We start from the raw sequence: 19,713 nt of genomic DNA, 5'->3' as shown, positions 1-19,713 counted from the left end.
AAGCCAGTAAATGCTTAGTCTGTTTGGGGTTGGTCTTGACATTTTGATTCATCTCCATGATATTTAAATATATCTTGCCTGCCAGAACTGTAGTTACACTGCTTTCTTACATAATTATGATATGAAAAATAACGACACTTTCTCTTCAGTCCCAGAAATCCTGGATTGAAGGAGTGTTCAACAAGAGAGAATGTAGCAAAATCATACCTAGCTCAAAAGACCCTCACAGGTACAATTTTTAATTCTATTTTCCATTTTAAAGCAATACTACTTTGAGGACTGTTTGTGGAAACTTAGAGATATGATTTGTCTAGAGGATTCAATAATATATATCTGTAAAGTGAGCGTTTCTTTATTTTTAATCAATGTTTCTTTTTATATATTTATTTATTTCAGTGTTTATTTATTTTTGAGAGAGAGAGAGATAGACAGAGCACAAGCGGGGGAGGGGCAGAGAGAGAGAGGGAGGCACAGAATCTGAAACAGGTTCCAGGCTCTGAGCCATCGGCACAGAGCCCGACGTGGGGCTCAAACCCATGAACTGTGAGATCATGACCTGAGCTGAAGTCAGATGCTTAACTGATTAAGCTACCCAGGCGCCCCTGTTTCGTTGTCTATAAAAATAATACATGATTATTGTAGACAACCTGCGGAACTCAGGGACCTTGTTGATTTCATACCTTACTCCAACCCCAGTTGCTTCTGACCGTGCCTGCTGCTTGGTACGCTCCTGACAAACATCTGTTTAATGACCGAGGGAAGTATAAAGAAGAAAAAGTTTATCATAATGACATCACCCTGATAGAGCCACTGTTACTATCGTGGCGGTTGTCATTTCTTTGATGCTTCTATTTCTCTTAGTGAAATAATGGCAATTAGGGGAACCCCTGCAACAAACATGATGGCGCTAGAGATCATCATGCTAAGCAAAGTAAGTCAGTCAGGGAAAGACAGAGACCATATGATTTAACTCATTTGTGGAATTTAAGAAACAAAACAAATGAGCAAAGGGGAAGACAAAAAAAGGAGAGGGAGACAAACTGAGAGATAGACTCTTTACTGCAGAGAATAATCTGAAGGTTAGTGGAAGGAGGTGGGTGAAATGGTGAAGGGGATTAAGGGCGCACTAAGGATGAACACTGAGTACTGTAGAGCATTGTTGAATCACTCTATTGTACACCTGAAACTAATAGAATACTGGATGTTAACTATACTGAAATTAAAATTCAAAACCTAAGGGGGTGCCTGGGTGGCTCAGTTGGTTAAGTGACCGCCTTTGGCTCAGGCCATGATCTCACGGTTCGTGGGTTCAAGCCCCACATCAGGCTCTCTGCTGTCTGCATGGAACCTGCTTGGGATATTCTGTCCCCCTTTGTCTCTGCCCCTTCCCCACTTGTTAGTTTTCTGTCTCTTTCTCTCTCTCAAAATAAATAAAAATTAAAAAAAAAATAATTTAAAAACAAATAAAAATAAAAGAAATGAGGAAAATATCTGGTGCTGTGTCCATTCTACCTGGTTTGGATGAACAATTTACAGCTTCTGAATACTGAATATTGAAAATATTGTGAATGTTCCTTATCCCCATCTCAAGCATTTATGGAAAATCGTGACAGTTCGGGATATTTCAAGACGCCGTGTTCAGATTATGCAGAGTTCCCTGTTTTCCCCATATACTTTTTGTTTGAGCGGGTAGTGGATGGCATAATGGAATGACTTGAGTTTGCTGAGTTCTTGAGAACCCTTTGGAAGCTCTACTTTTAGAACAAAGTTCAAAACAGCGGCCAGTGAAAGATAGGAGAATAAAGGGCTATGGAAAATTCCCCAGGGTAATTGGGTTCATGAAATTAAGATTGGATGGCATTGCCCTTGGGGAGTAGAAATTAAAAGGAAAAAGAAAATAGAAGAGCCATATTTTAATTGGGGGGGGGCACTCTATTTTTAGATCCTTTTTAGCATTTGGCCTTATGTTCATTTAATTTTAGAAACCACAGTTGTATGCTTATGAAGGGTAGCATGAAATTCTTGATCTTTGGGGACAACTAAAACAGTGATCCTTGCCTTTGTTAAATATTTACTAGCCCCACCCTCATTGAATTACCTGTGGTCTGTAAGCCTTGTGATTGGAAGTTCTCATTTTACCTGCTTATAAAATGTTTTACAGAATGCCAAGGTAACCTTGTTTTTTCCCTTCATCTTTTATGACATCTTGTGATGTGACGGTGGTCGCAATGGAAGGCAGACTGAGCTCAGGCAACTCCTTCTGCTTCTGTAAATAGAAAATCATTTTCATAATCATCGTGTTAATGAAATGTGATAAACTATAGGCCATTAGCCCATAGACTCAAGAAGAATAGCAATGATCATATTATAGTTCCATATATTCCATATAATTTATTATATATAATTTATATATATATATATAATTTATTATATAGCTATTATAATTCATATAATAGTTCCATATTATAGAATGGTCCAAGATCTACCACAAGCAGTCTCTATTTTGTGTAATTATGAAAAAAAATTAATGGATGATTATGGTTCTTCGTTTGCCAGCCTTTTTCTTAGATCCTAGTAAGAATCTCAAAATTGTATCTTTCATGAGGTTTTCTTCCTGACTGTGCACAAGAAAAAGGTGATAGTTCATGATTTTAAATTTAGATGAAAATTTATCTTTTGTTTGTTATTTTTGTAATTCCTAATAAGAAACTGATCTGATAGACTTGATGACAATGTCTTTTTCCTTCTTATTTTTAATTTGCTGGTGAAGTGAAGCTTCTGAGAAAAGACAGTCCCAAAAGGCTAGGACAGGAAGAAGTGACAGGGCCTAAATATTTGTTTCTGAGTAATTTAGAATGATCCTGATTCTATGAGTACTATATTTTCTTCCATTGTTTTAACTAGTACTCTCTTCTAATTGAAACTTCTTTATACCTAAAATATGATCAGTGATGATCACCATGATCCCCCAACATCAGAAGGTTCTTTTTTGAATTATAAAAAGAAAGATTAATAAGGGTAATACTTATAATCACACCAACCGTCTTTTGATTTGACAGTGTTTTATGGTTTTAAAGTTGTTTATATATAAATTTACATATAATTATATTACTAAATCATATAATATACAGCATATAAGTAATATATAATTATTATATATAATTTATAAATATATGTTTACATATTGGTACTATGTAAATACATTTTCTTAATTCTCAGAATTCTCAAGAATTCTCTTATCTTCATAGAGTAATAATAATAATAATAGCTACCATTATTATATATACTGCAATGCCACCACTCTAAGACACATTACATATATTATCTCAGGTCATCCTCTTAATAACCTTATGGGGCAGATGTTATTTTCAGATGTGAAAACTGGGGCTTGGAGGAATCATTGAATCAATGAGATTTAAATCCAGGTATTTAGGTTTCAATTTCAGTGTTCTGTTCATTAGGTCATGGTTGCTGCAGTCTAATTATATCTGGCAAATGACAAATGGGAATATTTGGGAAATGATACATGAGTACTAGCATGTGCTGATTTTGCTAGACCTTGGAAAATAATAGATATTTGCGGTCTGTGCATTAAGTGTGCTTTCAAAATGTATCACTAAACTAACAGAGGTTGTGCTGTTTTTTTTTTTTAATTTAGATGCACCGCAGGATGCCAGGTCTGCCAGAATTTAATCAGGTAAGACTTAGAGAAATAAGATTTCTTTTAATATTTAGGCACTCTGTGTAAAACTTATTGGGGTAGTTTTCTCACATCTTGAATGGACTCAGTGAAAGGACTTTATTGGTGGATCCTGTTTACCTCTCCAAGGGAAGTTTTAAAAACAAATGTGGGATGTTTTTGAAGGAGAGCGAGTTTTTGAATGTAATAGATTACTTGAATTACTGAGACATGTAAATGGCAAGGGCGTTTGGCAAGAGCTTCTAGCAGTTGAAATACTTGTAAAGCATTACCTTTTCATTTGACTATGTTATATTTTACTTGGATAATGAAGATGCTTTGTGCACTGTGTTTGATCTATGACTTTCAAGTGATGTGTGCTCAGACCAAGCTCTGATTCTGACGCCGGTTTTGATGTGTATGTTTTTTTCCAACAGCACCAGGAAATTAAATTCTGGAGATAGTGTCACATCCTGTAGGTGAACAGCTCAGTCCTACAAGACTGCTCTTCTTCCCCGCACTTTGGGTGCCAACCCCAAGTCCAAGTTGTCACCTGTGGTTCTGAGTGGTAGGCTATAGATGAGAGATTCCCAAGGATATCTCCACGGGGTCATTTAATTTGCTAGCAAGGCTCCCAGACTCAGAGAAACATTGGCTTATGTTTACCAGCTTATTATAAAGGATATTAGGAAGGATAAACAGCTAGATGGAAGAGGTGCATAGGGCCAGGTATGTGGGAAGGGGCAAGGAGCTTGATTGTTCTTTCTGAGCAAGTCAGTCTTCTAGCACCTGCATATGACCACCAACCCGAAGTTCTCTGAATTCCATCCTTTTCGGTTTTTATAGAGGCTTTATTTCATAAGCATGATTGGTTGAATCATTGGCCATTGGTGGTTTATCTTTATCTTTCTTTATCTTTATCTTTCTTATCAGCATCCTTATCTTTCTTATCACATAGGGAATTTCAAGGGTTTTAGGGGCTCTGTGCCATAAATGGGGACAAAGACCAAATATATATTTATTATAAATCACAATATTACCCAAGCTTATGGGCAAAATGAACTCTTTAGCAGAATACAAATGTTAACAGTGATTTGCATTTTAAACTATCTGTTAATAACGGGTTTTACCCTTTTCTTTGTAAGTGGAGGAAAATGTAATTTCCTGAATTTTGAGCATAGTTCACATTACGGATTGACCCAGAGTTAAACTTATTTTTGTAAAAGAAAAAAATCCAGAATCCCAAGTTCATTAGCAAATTATGGGGAAAGGAAAACACGGTCCACGGCTGTAGGAGGAGAGGAAGTATAAGCTTGCTGGGTGTGTTGGTCTGTTCAAGCTGCCCTAACAGCGTACTACACATTGGGTGGTTTAAACAATAAAAATTTATTATTTCAGAGCCATGCAAGTCCAAGATCAAGATGCCATTAGAGCTGGTTTCTGATGAGGTGTCTCTTCTTGCTCTGCAGGCAGCTACCTTCCCACTGTGTCTTCACATGGCCTTTCCTCTGTGCGCTGACAGAGAAAAGAGCTCTTGTGTCTCTTTCTTTTCTTACAGAGACACCATCCCTATCAGATTAGAGTCCCACTCTTATGACCTCACTTATTATTTACTTATTTTTTTGCTGTTGAATTATTTATTTATTTATTTATTTATTTATTCTTTATATAATTTATTGTCAAGTTAGCTAACATACAGTGTACACAGCGTGCTCTTGGTTTGGGGGTAGATTCCCATGTTCATCGCATACATACAACACCCAGTGCTCATTCCAACAAGTGCCCTCCTCAATGCCCATCACCCATTTCCCCCTCTCTACTCCCCCCCCCCCCGCCATCAACTCTCAGTTTGTTCTATTCAATAGTCTCTTATGGTTTGCCTCTCTCTCTGTTTGAAACTATTTTTCCCCCTTCTCTTCCCCATGGTCTTCTGTTAAGCTTCTCAAGTTTCACATATGAGTGAAAACATAGGATATCTGTCTTTCTCTGACTTATTTCACTTAGCATAATACCCTCCAGTTCCATCCATGTCGCTGCAAATGGCAGGATTTCATTCTTTCTCATTGCCAAGTAGTATTTCATTGTATATATAAACCTCATCTTCTTTATCCATTCATCAGTTGATGGATATTTGGGCTCTTTCCATAATTTCGCTATTGTTGACAGTGGTGCTATAAACATTGAGGTGCATGTGCCCGTTCGAAACAGCACTCCTGTATCCTTTGGATAAATATCTAGTAATGCTATTGCTGGGTCATAGGGTAATTCTATTTTTAATTTTTTGAGGAACCTCCACACTGTTTTCCAAAGCAGCTGCACCAGTTTGTATTCCCAGCAACAGTGCAAGAGGGTTCCTGTTTCTTCACATCCATGCCAGCATCTGTTGTTTCCTGAGTTGTTAATGTTAGCCATTCTGACAGTTGTGGGATGGTATCTCATTGTGGTTTTGATTTGTATTTCCCTGATGATGAGTTATGTTGAACATCTTTTCATGTGTCTGTTGGCCATCTGGATGTCTTCTTTGGAAAAGTGTCTATTCATGTTTTCTGCCCTTTTCTTCACTGGATTATTCGTTTTTCAAGTGTTGAGTTTGGTAGATTTTTTATAGATTTTGCATACTGGCCCTTTACTCGATATGTCATTTGCAGATATCTTCTCCCATTCCGTCAGTTGCCTTTCTGTTTTGTTGATTTTTTTTCCTTTACAGTGTAGAAGTTTTTTTTATCTTGATGAGGTCCCAGTACTTCATTTTTGCTTTTATTTCCCTTGCCTTTAGAGACATGTCGAGCAGGAAATTGCTGTGGCTGAGGTCAAAGAGATTGTTGCCTGTTTTCACCTCTAGGTTTTGACAGTTTTCTGTCTCACATTTATCTTATGACGTCATTTAAACTAGTACTGCCTTATAGGCCCTATCTCCAAATACAGTCACATTGGGGATTAGGGCTTCAACCTATGAATTTTGGGGGACACAGTTCAGTTCATAACACTGATGAAGAGTTTCCATTTGGCTAACCTCTTTTATCTTTCCTCAAATTATTTTTACTTTTTAGTAATTATTTCAAATTTGCTGACATTGAAAGGAAAACCCAAGAATATATTGAAAAGAAGTGGAAGGCTTCATTTACTCCTTCTGTTTCCTACTTTATTCTCCAGAACCTCTCCCTGGCAATATTTTCCCAACCTCACAATCTTTAGAGATAACTAATGTGGATGATACTGGGAAAACATCTACTTCACACTATCCAGAAATTAAAAATGGTTGAAACTTGTAGTTTTTGCACCTAACTAGGACCTAGTTTGATTTTTTTCATAAAGAGAATGAAATGTCTCAATGTCAGTTACTGAGCAGTCTATCCTAGCCATTGCTGGTATCTTCTCTGTTACATAACAGATTCCCATATGTCTATGGCTGTGTTTCTAAGCTATTTTATCTTATTTTATTTTATTTTATTTTATTTTATTTTATTTTATTTTATTTTATTTTATTTTATTTTAGTGTCATTGACCTACTTCTCCTGTTCCTGGTAAATGCCACTCTGCTTCATTATTATAGTTTTGTAATATATCTTGATATCTGATAGGGCAAGTCCGCTATGCTTTATTCTTTTTTTTTTTTTCAGTCATTTTACTCTTTTAAACAATTTACATATCCATATGAATGTTAGAATTGCTTTGTCAAATTCCCTGAAAAATTCTTTTAGTATTTTGATGGGTATTTTATAGAATGTATAAAAGCAATTTGGAAAGGAATTGGCATTTAGCACCTTTACAAAGGTGATTCTCAAGGTAAGTCTTTAGTTAGTGATATGTAATTTAGGACTTCTAAAAGTTTTAACTAAAAGGATGATTATGGAAGCTTTTTTTTAAATTTGGGGGTAATTGGTTTCTTCCATGAGAACATCTTGCCATAATTTAATGACCTGGTAAAAACTAGAATGAAACTACATTGACCCAATCAAATGGGTTAGACTAGAAAAATACTTAGAGCAAAGTGGGTTCAAACTGAAGAATAGTCCTATGAAAAGTTAGTGATTTATCTTTCCAGGTGTGAATGATGGTTTGCCTTCACTCATGTCCGGTTTGAAAAAGCCACAGTGAAATTATTCAGCTTATGAATAAAATCCTTTTTCATTTTGAAGACTAACCCTTGTTCTAAAAGATGACCAGGTGATACATTTCTCTTTGATAGATTCTTATTATGTATATTTTATACATTTGAGTATTTCTCCACCCTTTGAGTCAAGAGCCCCTCCATGCAGAACTCCAAAATGGTCCTCTGACTCCTTGTTCTGACTTCTCCTTATCATCCTCTTTTCTTGCTTAGCAGAGACCTATAACTTGTACACATTTTTATGTTGCTTTTCACACACACACATGAAAAGCCAGAATCACTTATAAATTTGAGTAACCTCTTTGTGTACAATGGGTATATGATCTGACACATTTGATGCAAATAACTTTCTTGGTCGGCAGACATATGATTTTTCATTGCCTCAGGTTTTCAAGTTCTGTGTGCTCAAATTGTAAATTTTCCTTCTGGTGTTTTCTAATTCGGGAAACACAAGAAGGTTATCATCCTTTCACCAATATGATTATTATTATATTTTGTTAGTTTTTATGTAGTTCTAGTTTCAAAAAGATTTAACCTTTTAATTTGCTTAGTTTATTTTGTTACATTGTAGAAATTATGGTTATGTATCTGAAATAGTTTTCACACCTTCTAATTATTGGCAAGAACATTTATTGACTTTTCCTTCCTTATATTACAAGTATTAATTTATTATTTATATTTATAGTCAAGGCTCATTCATGGCTCTTTTCTTGTGGCAGCTCTATGTTTACATGTTTCTCTGAGGTTGAATCTTTTTTTGCATTGATTAATATTCCTTTCAATATGCATATTATGTTTTACGTGAAGACATCTTCTGACTCTCCTTAAGTATTGCATATTAGAGATTTTTAGGTTTTTTTTTTTCTTTTTTTTTTTCTTTTTTAAATTTTTTTTTTCAACATTTATTTATTTTTGGGACAGAGAGAGACAGAGCATGAACGGGGGAGGGGCAGAGAGAGAGGGAGACACAGAATCGGCAACAGGCTCCAGGCTGAGCCATCAGTCCAGAGCCTGACGCGGGGCTCGAACTCACGGGCCGCGAGATCGTGACCTGGCTGAAGTCGGACGCTTAACCGACTGCGCCACCCAGGCGCCCCTTTTTTTTTTTTTTTTTTGAGAGAGAGCACACACGTACGCAAATGGGGGAAGGGCAGAAGGAGAGAAAGAGAGAGTCTTAAGCAAGCTCCACTCCCAGAAAGGAGCCCGGCATGGGACTCGATCTCACAACCCTGAGATCATGACCTGAGCCAAAATCAAGTCAGATACTTAACCGACTGAGCCACCCTGGCACCCCTCATTTCTTTCTTTTTTTTAATTTTTAGGATAGCGTTGTTTTTTTTTTTTTTAATTTACATCCAAGTTAGTTAGCGTATAGTGCAGTAATGACTTCAGGAGTAGAGTCCAGTGATTCATCCCTTATGTGTGACACCCAGTGCTCATCCCAACAAGTGTCTTCCTTAATGCCCCTTGCCAATTTAGCTATCCCCTCCACTCTCATTTTTTTCTTAACAGCTTTGTTGAGATATAATTAACATAAACTACACATATTTGAAGCATACAATATGATTTTTTTTTTTTACCATCCTAACAATTTCAGTAGTGTTAAGTATATTTATGTTGTACAACAGATCTTCAGAACTTTTTCATCTTGTAAAACGAAACTCTGTGTCCACTAAACAATAATTCCCCATTGGCCACTCCTCCCAGCCCCTGGCAGCCACCATTCATTCTATTTTCTGTCACTGTGGATTTGACTACTCTGCGTACCTCATATAAGTGGAGTCATACAGCAGTTGTATTACTACTGGCTTATTTCACTTAGCGTAATATCCTCAAAGTTTAACCATTTTGAAGCATATCCAGGATTCTTCCCTTTTTAAGGCTAGGTAATATTCCATTGTATGTATATGCCACATTGGTTTGGCTATTCATCTGTCAGTGGGCACTTGGCGATTATGAATAATGATTTGGAATACTTAAATGAACATGGGTGGGCACAAGACTTTTGGTGTTTTTTTAAAACATTCCCCAAATGATTTTAATATGCAGCCAAGGGAGAGAACCACTGAGGGTATTTCTAAACTCAGAAGACAATCTAGTGATATAAATCTAATATAAAATATTAATGTGGAATTTCAAAAATTGTTCATTTGTATCATCTATATATTACCTAGAAAAATGTAGAAACATTACATCTATTTTCTATTTTGATATTGTGTAGTTTTCTATTCTGAAACTGGTTTTTATCCCATATTTAAGGTGTTACTGTGGGCGATTAATTGGAGACCATCATGGGATAGATTATTCCTGGACCATCTCAGCTGCCAATGGTAATGAAAATGAGCAATGGTCTGTTGAAAAGCACACAACGAAAAGCCCTACAGATACGTTTGGCACTATTAATTTTCAAGACGGAGAGCATACCCACCACTCCAAGGTTAGCTAATAACTCACATTATTTCTAGCTTTGTTGTTGTTGTTGTTGTTGTTGTTTAAGAGAGAGAGAGTACAATAGGGGAGAGAGGGGCAGAGGGAGAGAGATAGAGAATCTTAAGCAGACTGCACAGTTAGCCTGAAGCCTGACATAGGGCTCGATCCCATGACCCTGGGATCATGACCTGAGCCAAAATCAAAGTCAGACGCTCAACTGACTCAGCCACCGGGCACCCCGTTTTGCTAGTTTTTAACAGAAAGTAACCACCAAATGTTTCTCCCAATTGTATCTCCAAGTGTAGATGATCAGATGACCAGGTTTTATTGCAAAAGTGTTCCATGGTATTGACCTCTTCCCAAAAATGACCTGACTCTTCTCTTTCCTTTACGTCTGAGGGCATTATACCTTTCCAGGGTGTGGTATGGCCAGGTCTTTATTTGACCTCTTTCAGCGTGGTTATGCCTTCCCCATAGGAGAATGGCTTATTGCGCTTGAGAAAGGACTGCCCTGTTTTTAAGGAATGGAGAAAAGTCCTGCCAAAGAGCAGGCTTTAGCTGAAGCATGACCATAGCAATTACCGGTAACTTGGGGCTGTTCATGCCTGCCAAGTCCTCATGAGAGGAAGTGGGGGAATTTTTCTCTGTACCCCCTGAATGATAGTCCTTGGGCTTTCCAGGCCAGTTTTTCTCCTGTTCTAATATGGAGTTTGCATGTAATTTGCGTAGTTTTGACAGGTCAGGCATCTCTCAGGTGTTTTTCCTTGTGCTTGTTAATCACCTGTTTTATTAGAGGCAGATTTCCCTTGGGAACCTGCAGGGGCTTCCACCTCAGGAAAGCTTAGAATCAACTGTATCCTGGAGTGTGACCTTCAGTTGAATGAATTTGAAACAACAGTTCTTAATGATGCAGTCACAATCAAGTTTCATAATAGAGTTTTACAGTAATCTACTTTTCCAGTTATTAATCCTCTTGTGTTTAGTGTTGTATGTTGAAGTTTTCTTTAGTTGGTAGGAAAACTGCACTCATCCTCCTCTACAATCCTTTCTGGAAGCTGACTCTTATAGAACCCCTTATATAAATGTCCCCTTAAGTTTAATCTACCTCCTTTTGCTTTTATGTTCATTCATAATCAAATCACCTTGATTTACTCATTTTTTTCCATCCATTTGGGAGATATTCATTGGTGCTCCCACTTTGCTAAGCCCCAGGGAGCATCTGTTCCATGGGAGGGGGGTGGTGCAGGGATGCTCTGGATGGAAATACAGGGTTCTTCTAGAGAATGAAAAGGGTAACTCTTGTTTTTCTGTGTGTGTGTGTGTGTGTGTGTGTGTGTGAAGGAAGCCATCTGGAAGTAGGGACAGCTAAGCTGATATCAGAAAGGTGAGTGAGGTGTTTGGTATCTGGTGAGGCAGAGGGGTAAGACCGCTCTGGGCTGGTGGGAAGGCCAAGGGAGAGTATGGTACATTTAGGAGAACTGAAAATATGGTTCAACAGATCTCCTGATCACTAACAGATTTTAGGCTTAGCGTTAGACTTCATTACATCCTAAGTACCTGGAATGCATTTTATGTGATCTCTCAGAAGAGAAGAATCTACCTTTCATATTTAATACCAGAATTGCACTTCACGTTTACAGCAAGAGGCGGGAAAGCAGTGAGAGCTGGTTATTCTTCTCCCTCCACTGCATTCCCTTTCCCAGTTTATCCCGCCCACCTCATTCCACAGAGGATTTGAAAAGAATCTATGCCAGTAAGAATCTGCCCAGTTAGTTATAAAGGAGGGGGTGGGGGGGGGAAAGTAAGTCATTAACCTTTGGCATCATCTTCGGTTGGCCTTTGAAAGAAAAGACTCCAGTGCTGATAATTTAGTTAATCAAGGTTGTTTATCTGAAATCTCTAGGAGAAATATCTGCTAGGACTAAAAGGACTTCTAGATGAAAGAGAGAGGCACCCAGGAGAGTTGAGGTAGAGAAAAGGTGAACCACATTAGAGCCGCCTCCTCTGCCTTTATTCATGTTTCAGAGCAACACAAACCATTTCACAAAGGTCAACTTGTATTTTTTCCTACTATGTGAATATGTAAGAAGCCATGGCAACTCATTTCCCTCACCTGTAAATTGAATCCTGATTATCCTTAGGTTCTATTACATTCTGTGATAGCTGTACCAACTCGATGTTCAGAAATTCTAACATTTTAATAAAGAGATTATGTTTTAAGAATTTCGAAGATGAATGGACAGTTGTTTTAAGTCACTATCACATCCTGGAAGATAATGTGAGAATTCTATTTCATATGGATGAAGATCTCCACCTGTGGTTCTTTTTGGTGTAGTTTTCTAATTCATGGTTTCTTAGTGCCCTCGTTCCTATAAATCTGACTTATTCTTGCTGTTGTCTGGCTTATGCTCGAGGATGGCAAACCCCTCTCAATATGATTTTCACAGTCTGTGTGTGGCTGTTTCTGCCGGAAAAAGAGAACCAGTTATACACTATGATCTTAGGCAAAGCACAAAATGATTCTGGTCCTACCTGCTGATTCAGATTCTCTCTTCTTTTGGTTACACTGACTAGTCAAAGATGTGATTCTTTTGTGAAAAGTATTTATTTTGGAAAAAGACATTTTCAGAGAGATAATTATATATAAAGGAAATGTTTAGAATATAAAATTGACAATAAATTAAATGTACATGCTCCCAGACCATAATTTAATTTAAATGATGCAAACTTATGAAATAGTCAAGTAAATCAAAGGCCATACCATGTATGAAAAACCCCATTTCACCTCTGTGTAAATGCTTTTTTTTAAAATGGGTTTCCTGGAGTAGTGGTTTTTGCCAGTTTGAAGTATTTCTGCCTCATCCCAGATCTTCTAGAGGACATTGGTGGGTCAACCCTGAAAACCAGAGGAAGCCTTCCTACCGTGACTTGTAATTCCCAGAAGGAACTTAAAGCGGGGTGTGGGATCCTTTCAAAGTAAATGTTTACATTGTACAAAGATGAACTTTTAAAGAAATCCCAGACACTTCCTTTTAAGTTTGGGCCATTCCAGTCGCCCTGCTGTGTGCTTATTGTTGCCCGGCATGTAGTTTTCACTGTTTTATGTACATGTGTCTATGCATATCTTCCAGTATATTAGAACATCTTATGATACAAAGGCAGATCATCTGTTACATTTAATGTTGAAAGAGTGGAAGATGGAACTGCCCAAACTGGTGATCTCTGTCCACGGGGGCATCCAGAACTTCAGGATGCCGTCTAAGCTTAAAGAGATCTTCAGCCAAGGTTTGGTCAAAGCTGCGGAGACAACAGGAGCATGGATAATAACTGAAGGCATTAATACTGGTAAAGTGCACTGTTTCTCTTTCTTTTCATCTTCTTCTTCTTTCTTTTTTTTTTTTTTAAATACCTCTTTCTAACTGAATCAGGCAGCATGGCACCTAATCTGTGTTCTGCAGTGCTCCCAGCGGATATGGTAGCGTGAGTCAGACAAAAAGCATAGTGACCGGAAAACAAAAACAAAAACAAAAAAAAACCCCAGAAGAATCATAGACCTTTCCTAATATGTGTTTTCACCATTGTTAACATCTGCTATTTTACCACAACTTTGGGTAAACTTCAACAAAATAGTCTTTTCATGAACTTGAGGCTATGGTAAGGTTTGAAAGGACACGGAATCCATGCAAGTATGTAGTGTGCAGCCATGGGCAAGAGCTAAACTCCCCATGGTCAAGTTTGACAACAAAAATACAACTGCATAAATTTGAAGATCGAATTGTCTTTCTTAAGCAACTCACGAATTGGGCAGCATCCCATTTCACAAGTAACGAGTTGCTCAGAGACTATGTATGAAGTGGAAGGTTTTTATAGGAAGGAGGGTGGGGCAAGGAAGTTAATAACAAAAGTAAAGAAAGGACTGTGGCAGGCTAGGTCCCCTTACCTCAGGGGGCAAGGGAGGGGGTCCTTTCATGCAGATTACCTCATCTTCCTTTGGCGGGGAAGGGGAGGGGGAGAGTCCTTGTGACAGATTACCTCATTGGTGCTGATCAGAAACTTTCTTACTGAGTGGTTAAGACTACATTTCGAGGGTGGGAGAGGTTGGCACTACAGTTAGGTACTAAGCCCCAGTGTGATAACTTGGCCTAAGTGATTCCATTTTGGGCCTGTGGTTTCCCTTTTTAACAACATGTGCTTTATTTTACTTACTGCTTTTTTGGTTTGTTTTAAAAAAATTTTTTTTTTTCAACGTTTATTTATTTTTGGGACAGAGAGAGACAGAGCATGAACGGGGGAGAGGCAGAGAGAGAGGGAGACACAGAATCGGAAGCAGGCTCCAGGCTCTGAGCCATCAGCCCAGAGCCCGACGCGGGGCTCGAACTCACAGACCGCGAGATCGTGACCTGGCTGAAGTCGGACGCTTAACCGACTGCGCCACCCAGGCGCCCCTGGTTTGTTTTTTAAAAACATTTCAGGTTAGGGCCAGTTAAGGAACACAAATGTGATAATGTGAAGACTATTGAATTCGTTCAGATGAACAAAAGAACTGAGAAACGAGACACGCTTGGAGCTTTCTTACGCAATAATCAGGGTCGGCCCCAATTCAACCACAGCTCCTTAAGGCCTGACTGCTCAGGGAAGGATCCATGAAGAGCAGCATCAGGACCACCAGGGAGCTTGTTGGGAACGCAGATCTCAGATACCTCCCCAGACCCGCAGGACTGCCACTCTCCATTTTGACAATATCCTCAGATGATTCTTACGTACATTCAAATTTGAGAAGGTTTCCTTCCAGCTTCTGCCTATTCTTGAGCTGCTTCTACTGTAGTTAAACATTATCTGGCGTGAATTTTTGACATTTAATTGAATTTTGGCATTCAATTGAAGGCCACAAGCTACAAGAATCTCCTTGTATATATACTATGCTATATATAAATTATATAATATATATATATTTGGGAGTACAGGGAAGAGGAAGACGCATTCCAGTTCCAACTGAGGGCACCTGAGAAGGCATAGACAAGGATATAGCACTTGGTTTTGACCTTGAGGGAAGAGTAGGAAGGAGCATCCTAGGCAGAGGTGGCCGTTCAGGGCCAGGCACACAGCTGGAGTTTAAGGCACATGCAGAAAGAGGTGATAAGGCTACAGGCTGGGTATGCCTTGTGGCAGAGGACAGGGACAACCAGGGAGACTGGAGCCATACTAGATGCCATGCTGATGGGCTGAGAGCAGAGGGCTCTCAAAGGAATTTGAACAGGAGAATGAATAGGAAATAATATAGTCAGGTCTGGCTTTTACAGAGAGTCTCAATAGACAATCTGTACTAGAACCACCTGTGGGATGTGGAAATACAACCAGCAGCACCACAATGCTGATAACCCATGCCAAACCTATGGGATCCAAAACCCTACTGCAGAGTTGACTGCACAGTTGATGGTGATATACATCCAGAACCTGGATTCTAGAAAATGACTCTGGGAGAAGTAAAAGAGGTTGGAGGGGAAGATGCCAGAAAGAGAGAGGGAGAAATGGTTAGGTACTGTGCATCAGATGTGTACATATGTAGAGTGTTTGTTTGTTTCTGTGCTAATGACACATATAGGGTCAAAACTATATATATAGGAAGAGTAAGTGGCACAGCATTGTAATTAAAAGGCAGATTAAGTCAATGTCAAAGGCTACATACCATGTGATTCTCACTTTAAGACATTCTGCAAAAGGCAAAACTGGAGACAGTATAAAGATCGGTGGTTGCAAGGGGTTATGGCGGGGGGAATGAATAAGTGGAATGCAGACAATTTTTAGGGCAGTGACGCTGTTCTGTCTGATACTATAATGATGGAAATATATCGTTGTGTATTTGTTCAAACTATGGAATCTACAGCACCAATCCCTGATGTAAACTGTGGTCTTTGAGTGATAATCACGTGTCAGTATAGGTTCATCAGTGGTACAAATGTACCACTCTGATGGGCAATGTTGATAGTGGTCAGGGGTTGTGGGTGTGTAGGGGTGGGGGGGTACATGGGAAATCTGTACCACTGGCTCAATTTTGCTGTGAACCTAAAACTGCTTTAAAAAACAAAGTCTGTTTAAAAAAGAAAAGTCCGATATTTTGGGTGGGAATCCTAGCTCTACAAATTACCAGCTCTATAACCTTGGGCAAATTATTTAACTTCTTTATGATTCAATTCTTGCCTATAAAATAGACTGAAGTTTCTACTTAAAGTGTGAATACATGGAAAACACTTTAAAAGTACCTGGTGCATTGTAAGAGTTCAGTAAGTGTTGGCCCTTATAGTTATTGTTATTATTAATTCCAGAAGGGCAAGTATGAATGCATTCGTGCTGGCATACTTATGTATATAAGCTATTAAATTAATTTGCTTCAGTGAAGCAAGGGACACATCTGCAGGATGTTTTGCTGGGACAGTTGAGAAGGTTACAGAAAAAAAAAAAAACATTTAGAACATTCATGATGGTCTCGTAAGACTTTCTGGTCAATCAAAAATAGGGGAAGAACTGAGGTTGTAAGCAAAACTTACCCAAAGGGAGAGGAGAATTATTCAGGTAAAGAGGTCAGTGATAGGAGAAAGAGGTGTTAAGAGAGAGTAGAGGAAGCCAAGATATCAGAAATTAATTCCACTGCGCCACAACTTTCCCTTCGAATGTTCTTTTGCATATATCTGCCATTTGTCTCTTTCTTGCAGTCACAGTGTTTTGCATGATTTGTGCATAAAAGTTTGACTTTTAAACTGATTGTTCATAGGTGTGTCCAAACATGTTGGGGATGCCCTGAAAGCCCATTCCTTCCGGTCCTTGAGAAAAATCTGGACAGTTGGAATCCCTCCTTGGGGTGTCATTGAGAACCAGAGAGATCTTATTGGAAAAGATGTGAGTAGACAACCCATTCACAACAGAAGGGGATGAACGTGTATCCAATTGCCAACTTAGCACCACCTGAATATCTAAACGCCATCTCAAATGTAATATTCCTCAAACCAACTTTGGTCTTCCTACTTGCCCCATCTTAGAAAGTAATGATCCCATCCTTACACTTGTTCAAGCCAAAAGCCTTAGACTAATCCTAGAATGATCTCTGTCTCACAACTCAACCTAATCCATCAGTAAATTACCTCAGCTTCACTTTTTCTTTTTCTTTCTTTCTTTCTTTCTTTCTTTCTTTCTTTCTTTCTTTCTTTCTTTCTTTCTTTTCTTTCTTTCTTTTCTTTCTCTCTCTCTTTCTTTTTTCTCTCTCTCTTTCTTTCTTTCTTTCTTTCTTTCTTTCTTTCTTTCTTTCTTTCTTTCTCTTTCTTTCTCTCTCTCTCTCTCTCTCTCTCTTTCTTTCTTTCTACAGAAAGAGAGAGAGAGAGTGCCTGCGCATGTGAGCAGGGGAGGGGCAGAGGGAAAGGCAGAGAGAATCTTAAGCAGGCTCTGTGCTCAGCGCAGAGCCAGAAACGGGGCTTGATCTCAGAACCCTGGGATCATGACCTGAGCTCAAATCAAGTCAGACACTCAACTGAATGCGCCACCCAGGCACCCACCCCCCCTTTTTAGCTTTACTTAAATATAGAAATATATCCAGAATCTGAACTCTTCTGTTACCTCCACTGTTACCGAGCAGCCCCCTTTCCTGTCTCCTGGATGACTGTAGTAATAGCTTTCCCTTCTCTCATCCTTGTCTCTCACTGCAATCTAATCTCAACACAGTAGCCAGGATGATGCTTCCAAAATACAAATCAGATCGTGCCACTTCTCTGTGAAAAACACTTCAGTGACTCCTATCTGGTTCAGAGTAATAGCCGAGTTTCTTGCACAGGCGTGCGTGTGATAACATTCATGACGTGAACCTGCTCTTTCCTTATCTTGTACTACTCTGCTTTATCCTGTGTATTGGTTCTTTGGTCCCATCTGTTTTTCTAAAGGGAAGGAACTTGTCTAAGTCTGTTTGTGAGTAGTGTATATTTCTGATAAAAGTCTCAGGTATTACAAAAGATGTGAAAAGGAAAGATAACCACTATTAACATTTTGGGGTGTGTCATTCCAGAATTTTTACTATGTATGTGTACGTATGCATAATAAGAAAGAGTTTGTATGAAAAAAAGTAGTAACAGAAACCCACTGATATGAATCTGGTATTTAGCTTAATTATTTAACATAATTACTTCTCTATGTAAATTAATATAGACATGTATATGGTTTATCTTAACTTTCATTTTGGAAAATGTCAAACATACTAAGGAGTAGAGTTGTGAAAATAATGAACTCCTATGTCCCTATCTCCCAGCTTCAACAGTTATGAGCCCAGAGCCAGTTTTGTTTCATCTATTCCTTATCCATTCCCCACTCCAATATTTTAAAGCAAATTCCAGATATGAAATAACATCATTGGTAAATATTTTACCAGTATTTCTAATTAACCAATTAATTTACCAATAATTTGGTATTTCTAAGTACCAAAAAGTAGGCATCCTAAAATATATGGACAATTAAAAATATATATAACCACATTACCATTTTCATACCTAAAAAAATTAATAGTTAATTTCTGAATATCAACAACTAGCCAGTCCACGTTCAACATTCTGATTGTGTCATATTTTTTAGTTGTTTGATTTCATCATCCAGAAAAGTTCCCTACAATGTGATGGGTTGATATGTCTCCTGAGTCACTTATTTTCAGTCGTTTTTGATCTATGGATTTTCCCCCCATCTCTTTTTTTTGGGGGGGGTGCAATTTGCTTGTTAAAGAAACTGGGTCACGGGACACCTGGGTGGCTCAGTCGGGTAAGCATCCGACTCTTGGCTTCATCTTAGGTTATGATCTCACAGTTCGTGAAATCAGGCCCTGAGTTGGGCCCTGTGCTGAAAGTGTGGAGCCTGCTTGGGATTCTCTCTCTCTCTCTCTCTCTCTCTCTCTCTCTCTCTCTCTCTCTCTCTTTCTCTCTCTCTCTCTGTCTCTGCCCCTCCCATGCATGCTCTGTCTCTCAAAATAAATAAATAAACTTAAAAATAAAAAAAGAAACTAGGTCATTTGTCCTAAAGAGTTTCCCATAGTTTGGATTTGGCAAATTTAGCCTGTTATAGTAGGGTTTAGCCTATTTCTCTGTCTCATCTCTTCTTTAAGTTGGTAGTTTGATCCAAAGGTATGATTAGATACAAGTTCTTTTTGTGCAAGTTTATGCCATAAGAGATGTGTCTGTCCTTCCCCCTCATAACATATGATTGTTTTTCTTTTTATAATGTCATTGACTAGATTCATGACCTCAACAGAGTTGCAAATACTGATATGAAATTATTGTGTTCTTTATTTATTAGCTTAAACACTCTATAAAGAAAACATTTTCTCATCGGCCATTTAGTTTACTTTGTGGTACTGTTGTATGGGAAAGGACACAATGTTTGATTCTCTCTTTATTTTCCAGCTTTCAAAGCAATGAATTGGTTATCTACCATTCTCCAAGGTGAACAATGAGATTTTTTTTTTGAAACA

The 19,713-nt window shown here is 38.3% G+C and overlaps 1 protein-coding gene across 2 annotated transcripts in view; it reads left to right on the top strand.

Annotated features, from left to right (window-relative positions):
- Positions 1–19,713, top strand: part of LOC123593813 (transient receptor potential cation channel subfamily M member 6-like) — a 57,334-nt gene that overhangs the window by 24,529 nt on the left and 13,092 nt on the right. For both annotated transcript variants that reach the window (XM_045470336.1, XM_045470337.1), the window contains exons 2-6: positions 150–229; positions 3,659–3,697; positions 10,050–10,227; positions 13,352–13,565; positions 16,990–17,114. In XM_045470336.1, coding sequence (XP_045326292.1) covers positions 150–229; positions 3,659–3,697; positions 10,050–10,227; positions 13,352–13,565; positions 16,990–17,114 — 636 coding nt within the window. The remainder of the gene's footprint in view (positions 1–149; positions 230–3,658; positions 3,698–10,049; positions 10,228–13,351; positions 13,566–16,989; positions 17,115–19,713) is intronic.

This window comes from Leopardus geoffroyi, chromosome D4 (assembly GCF_018350155.1).
Source record: "Leopardus geoffroyi isolate Oge1 chromosome D4, O.geoffroyi_Oge1_pat1.0, whole genome shotgun sequence".
NCBI lineage: Eukaryota > Metazoa > Chordata > Mammalia > Carnivora > Felidae > Leopardus > Leopardus geoffroyi.
Note: the sequence above shows the minus strand (reverse complement) of the source record. Positions and strands in the feature narration are given on the sequence as shown.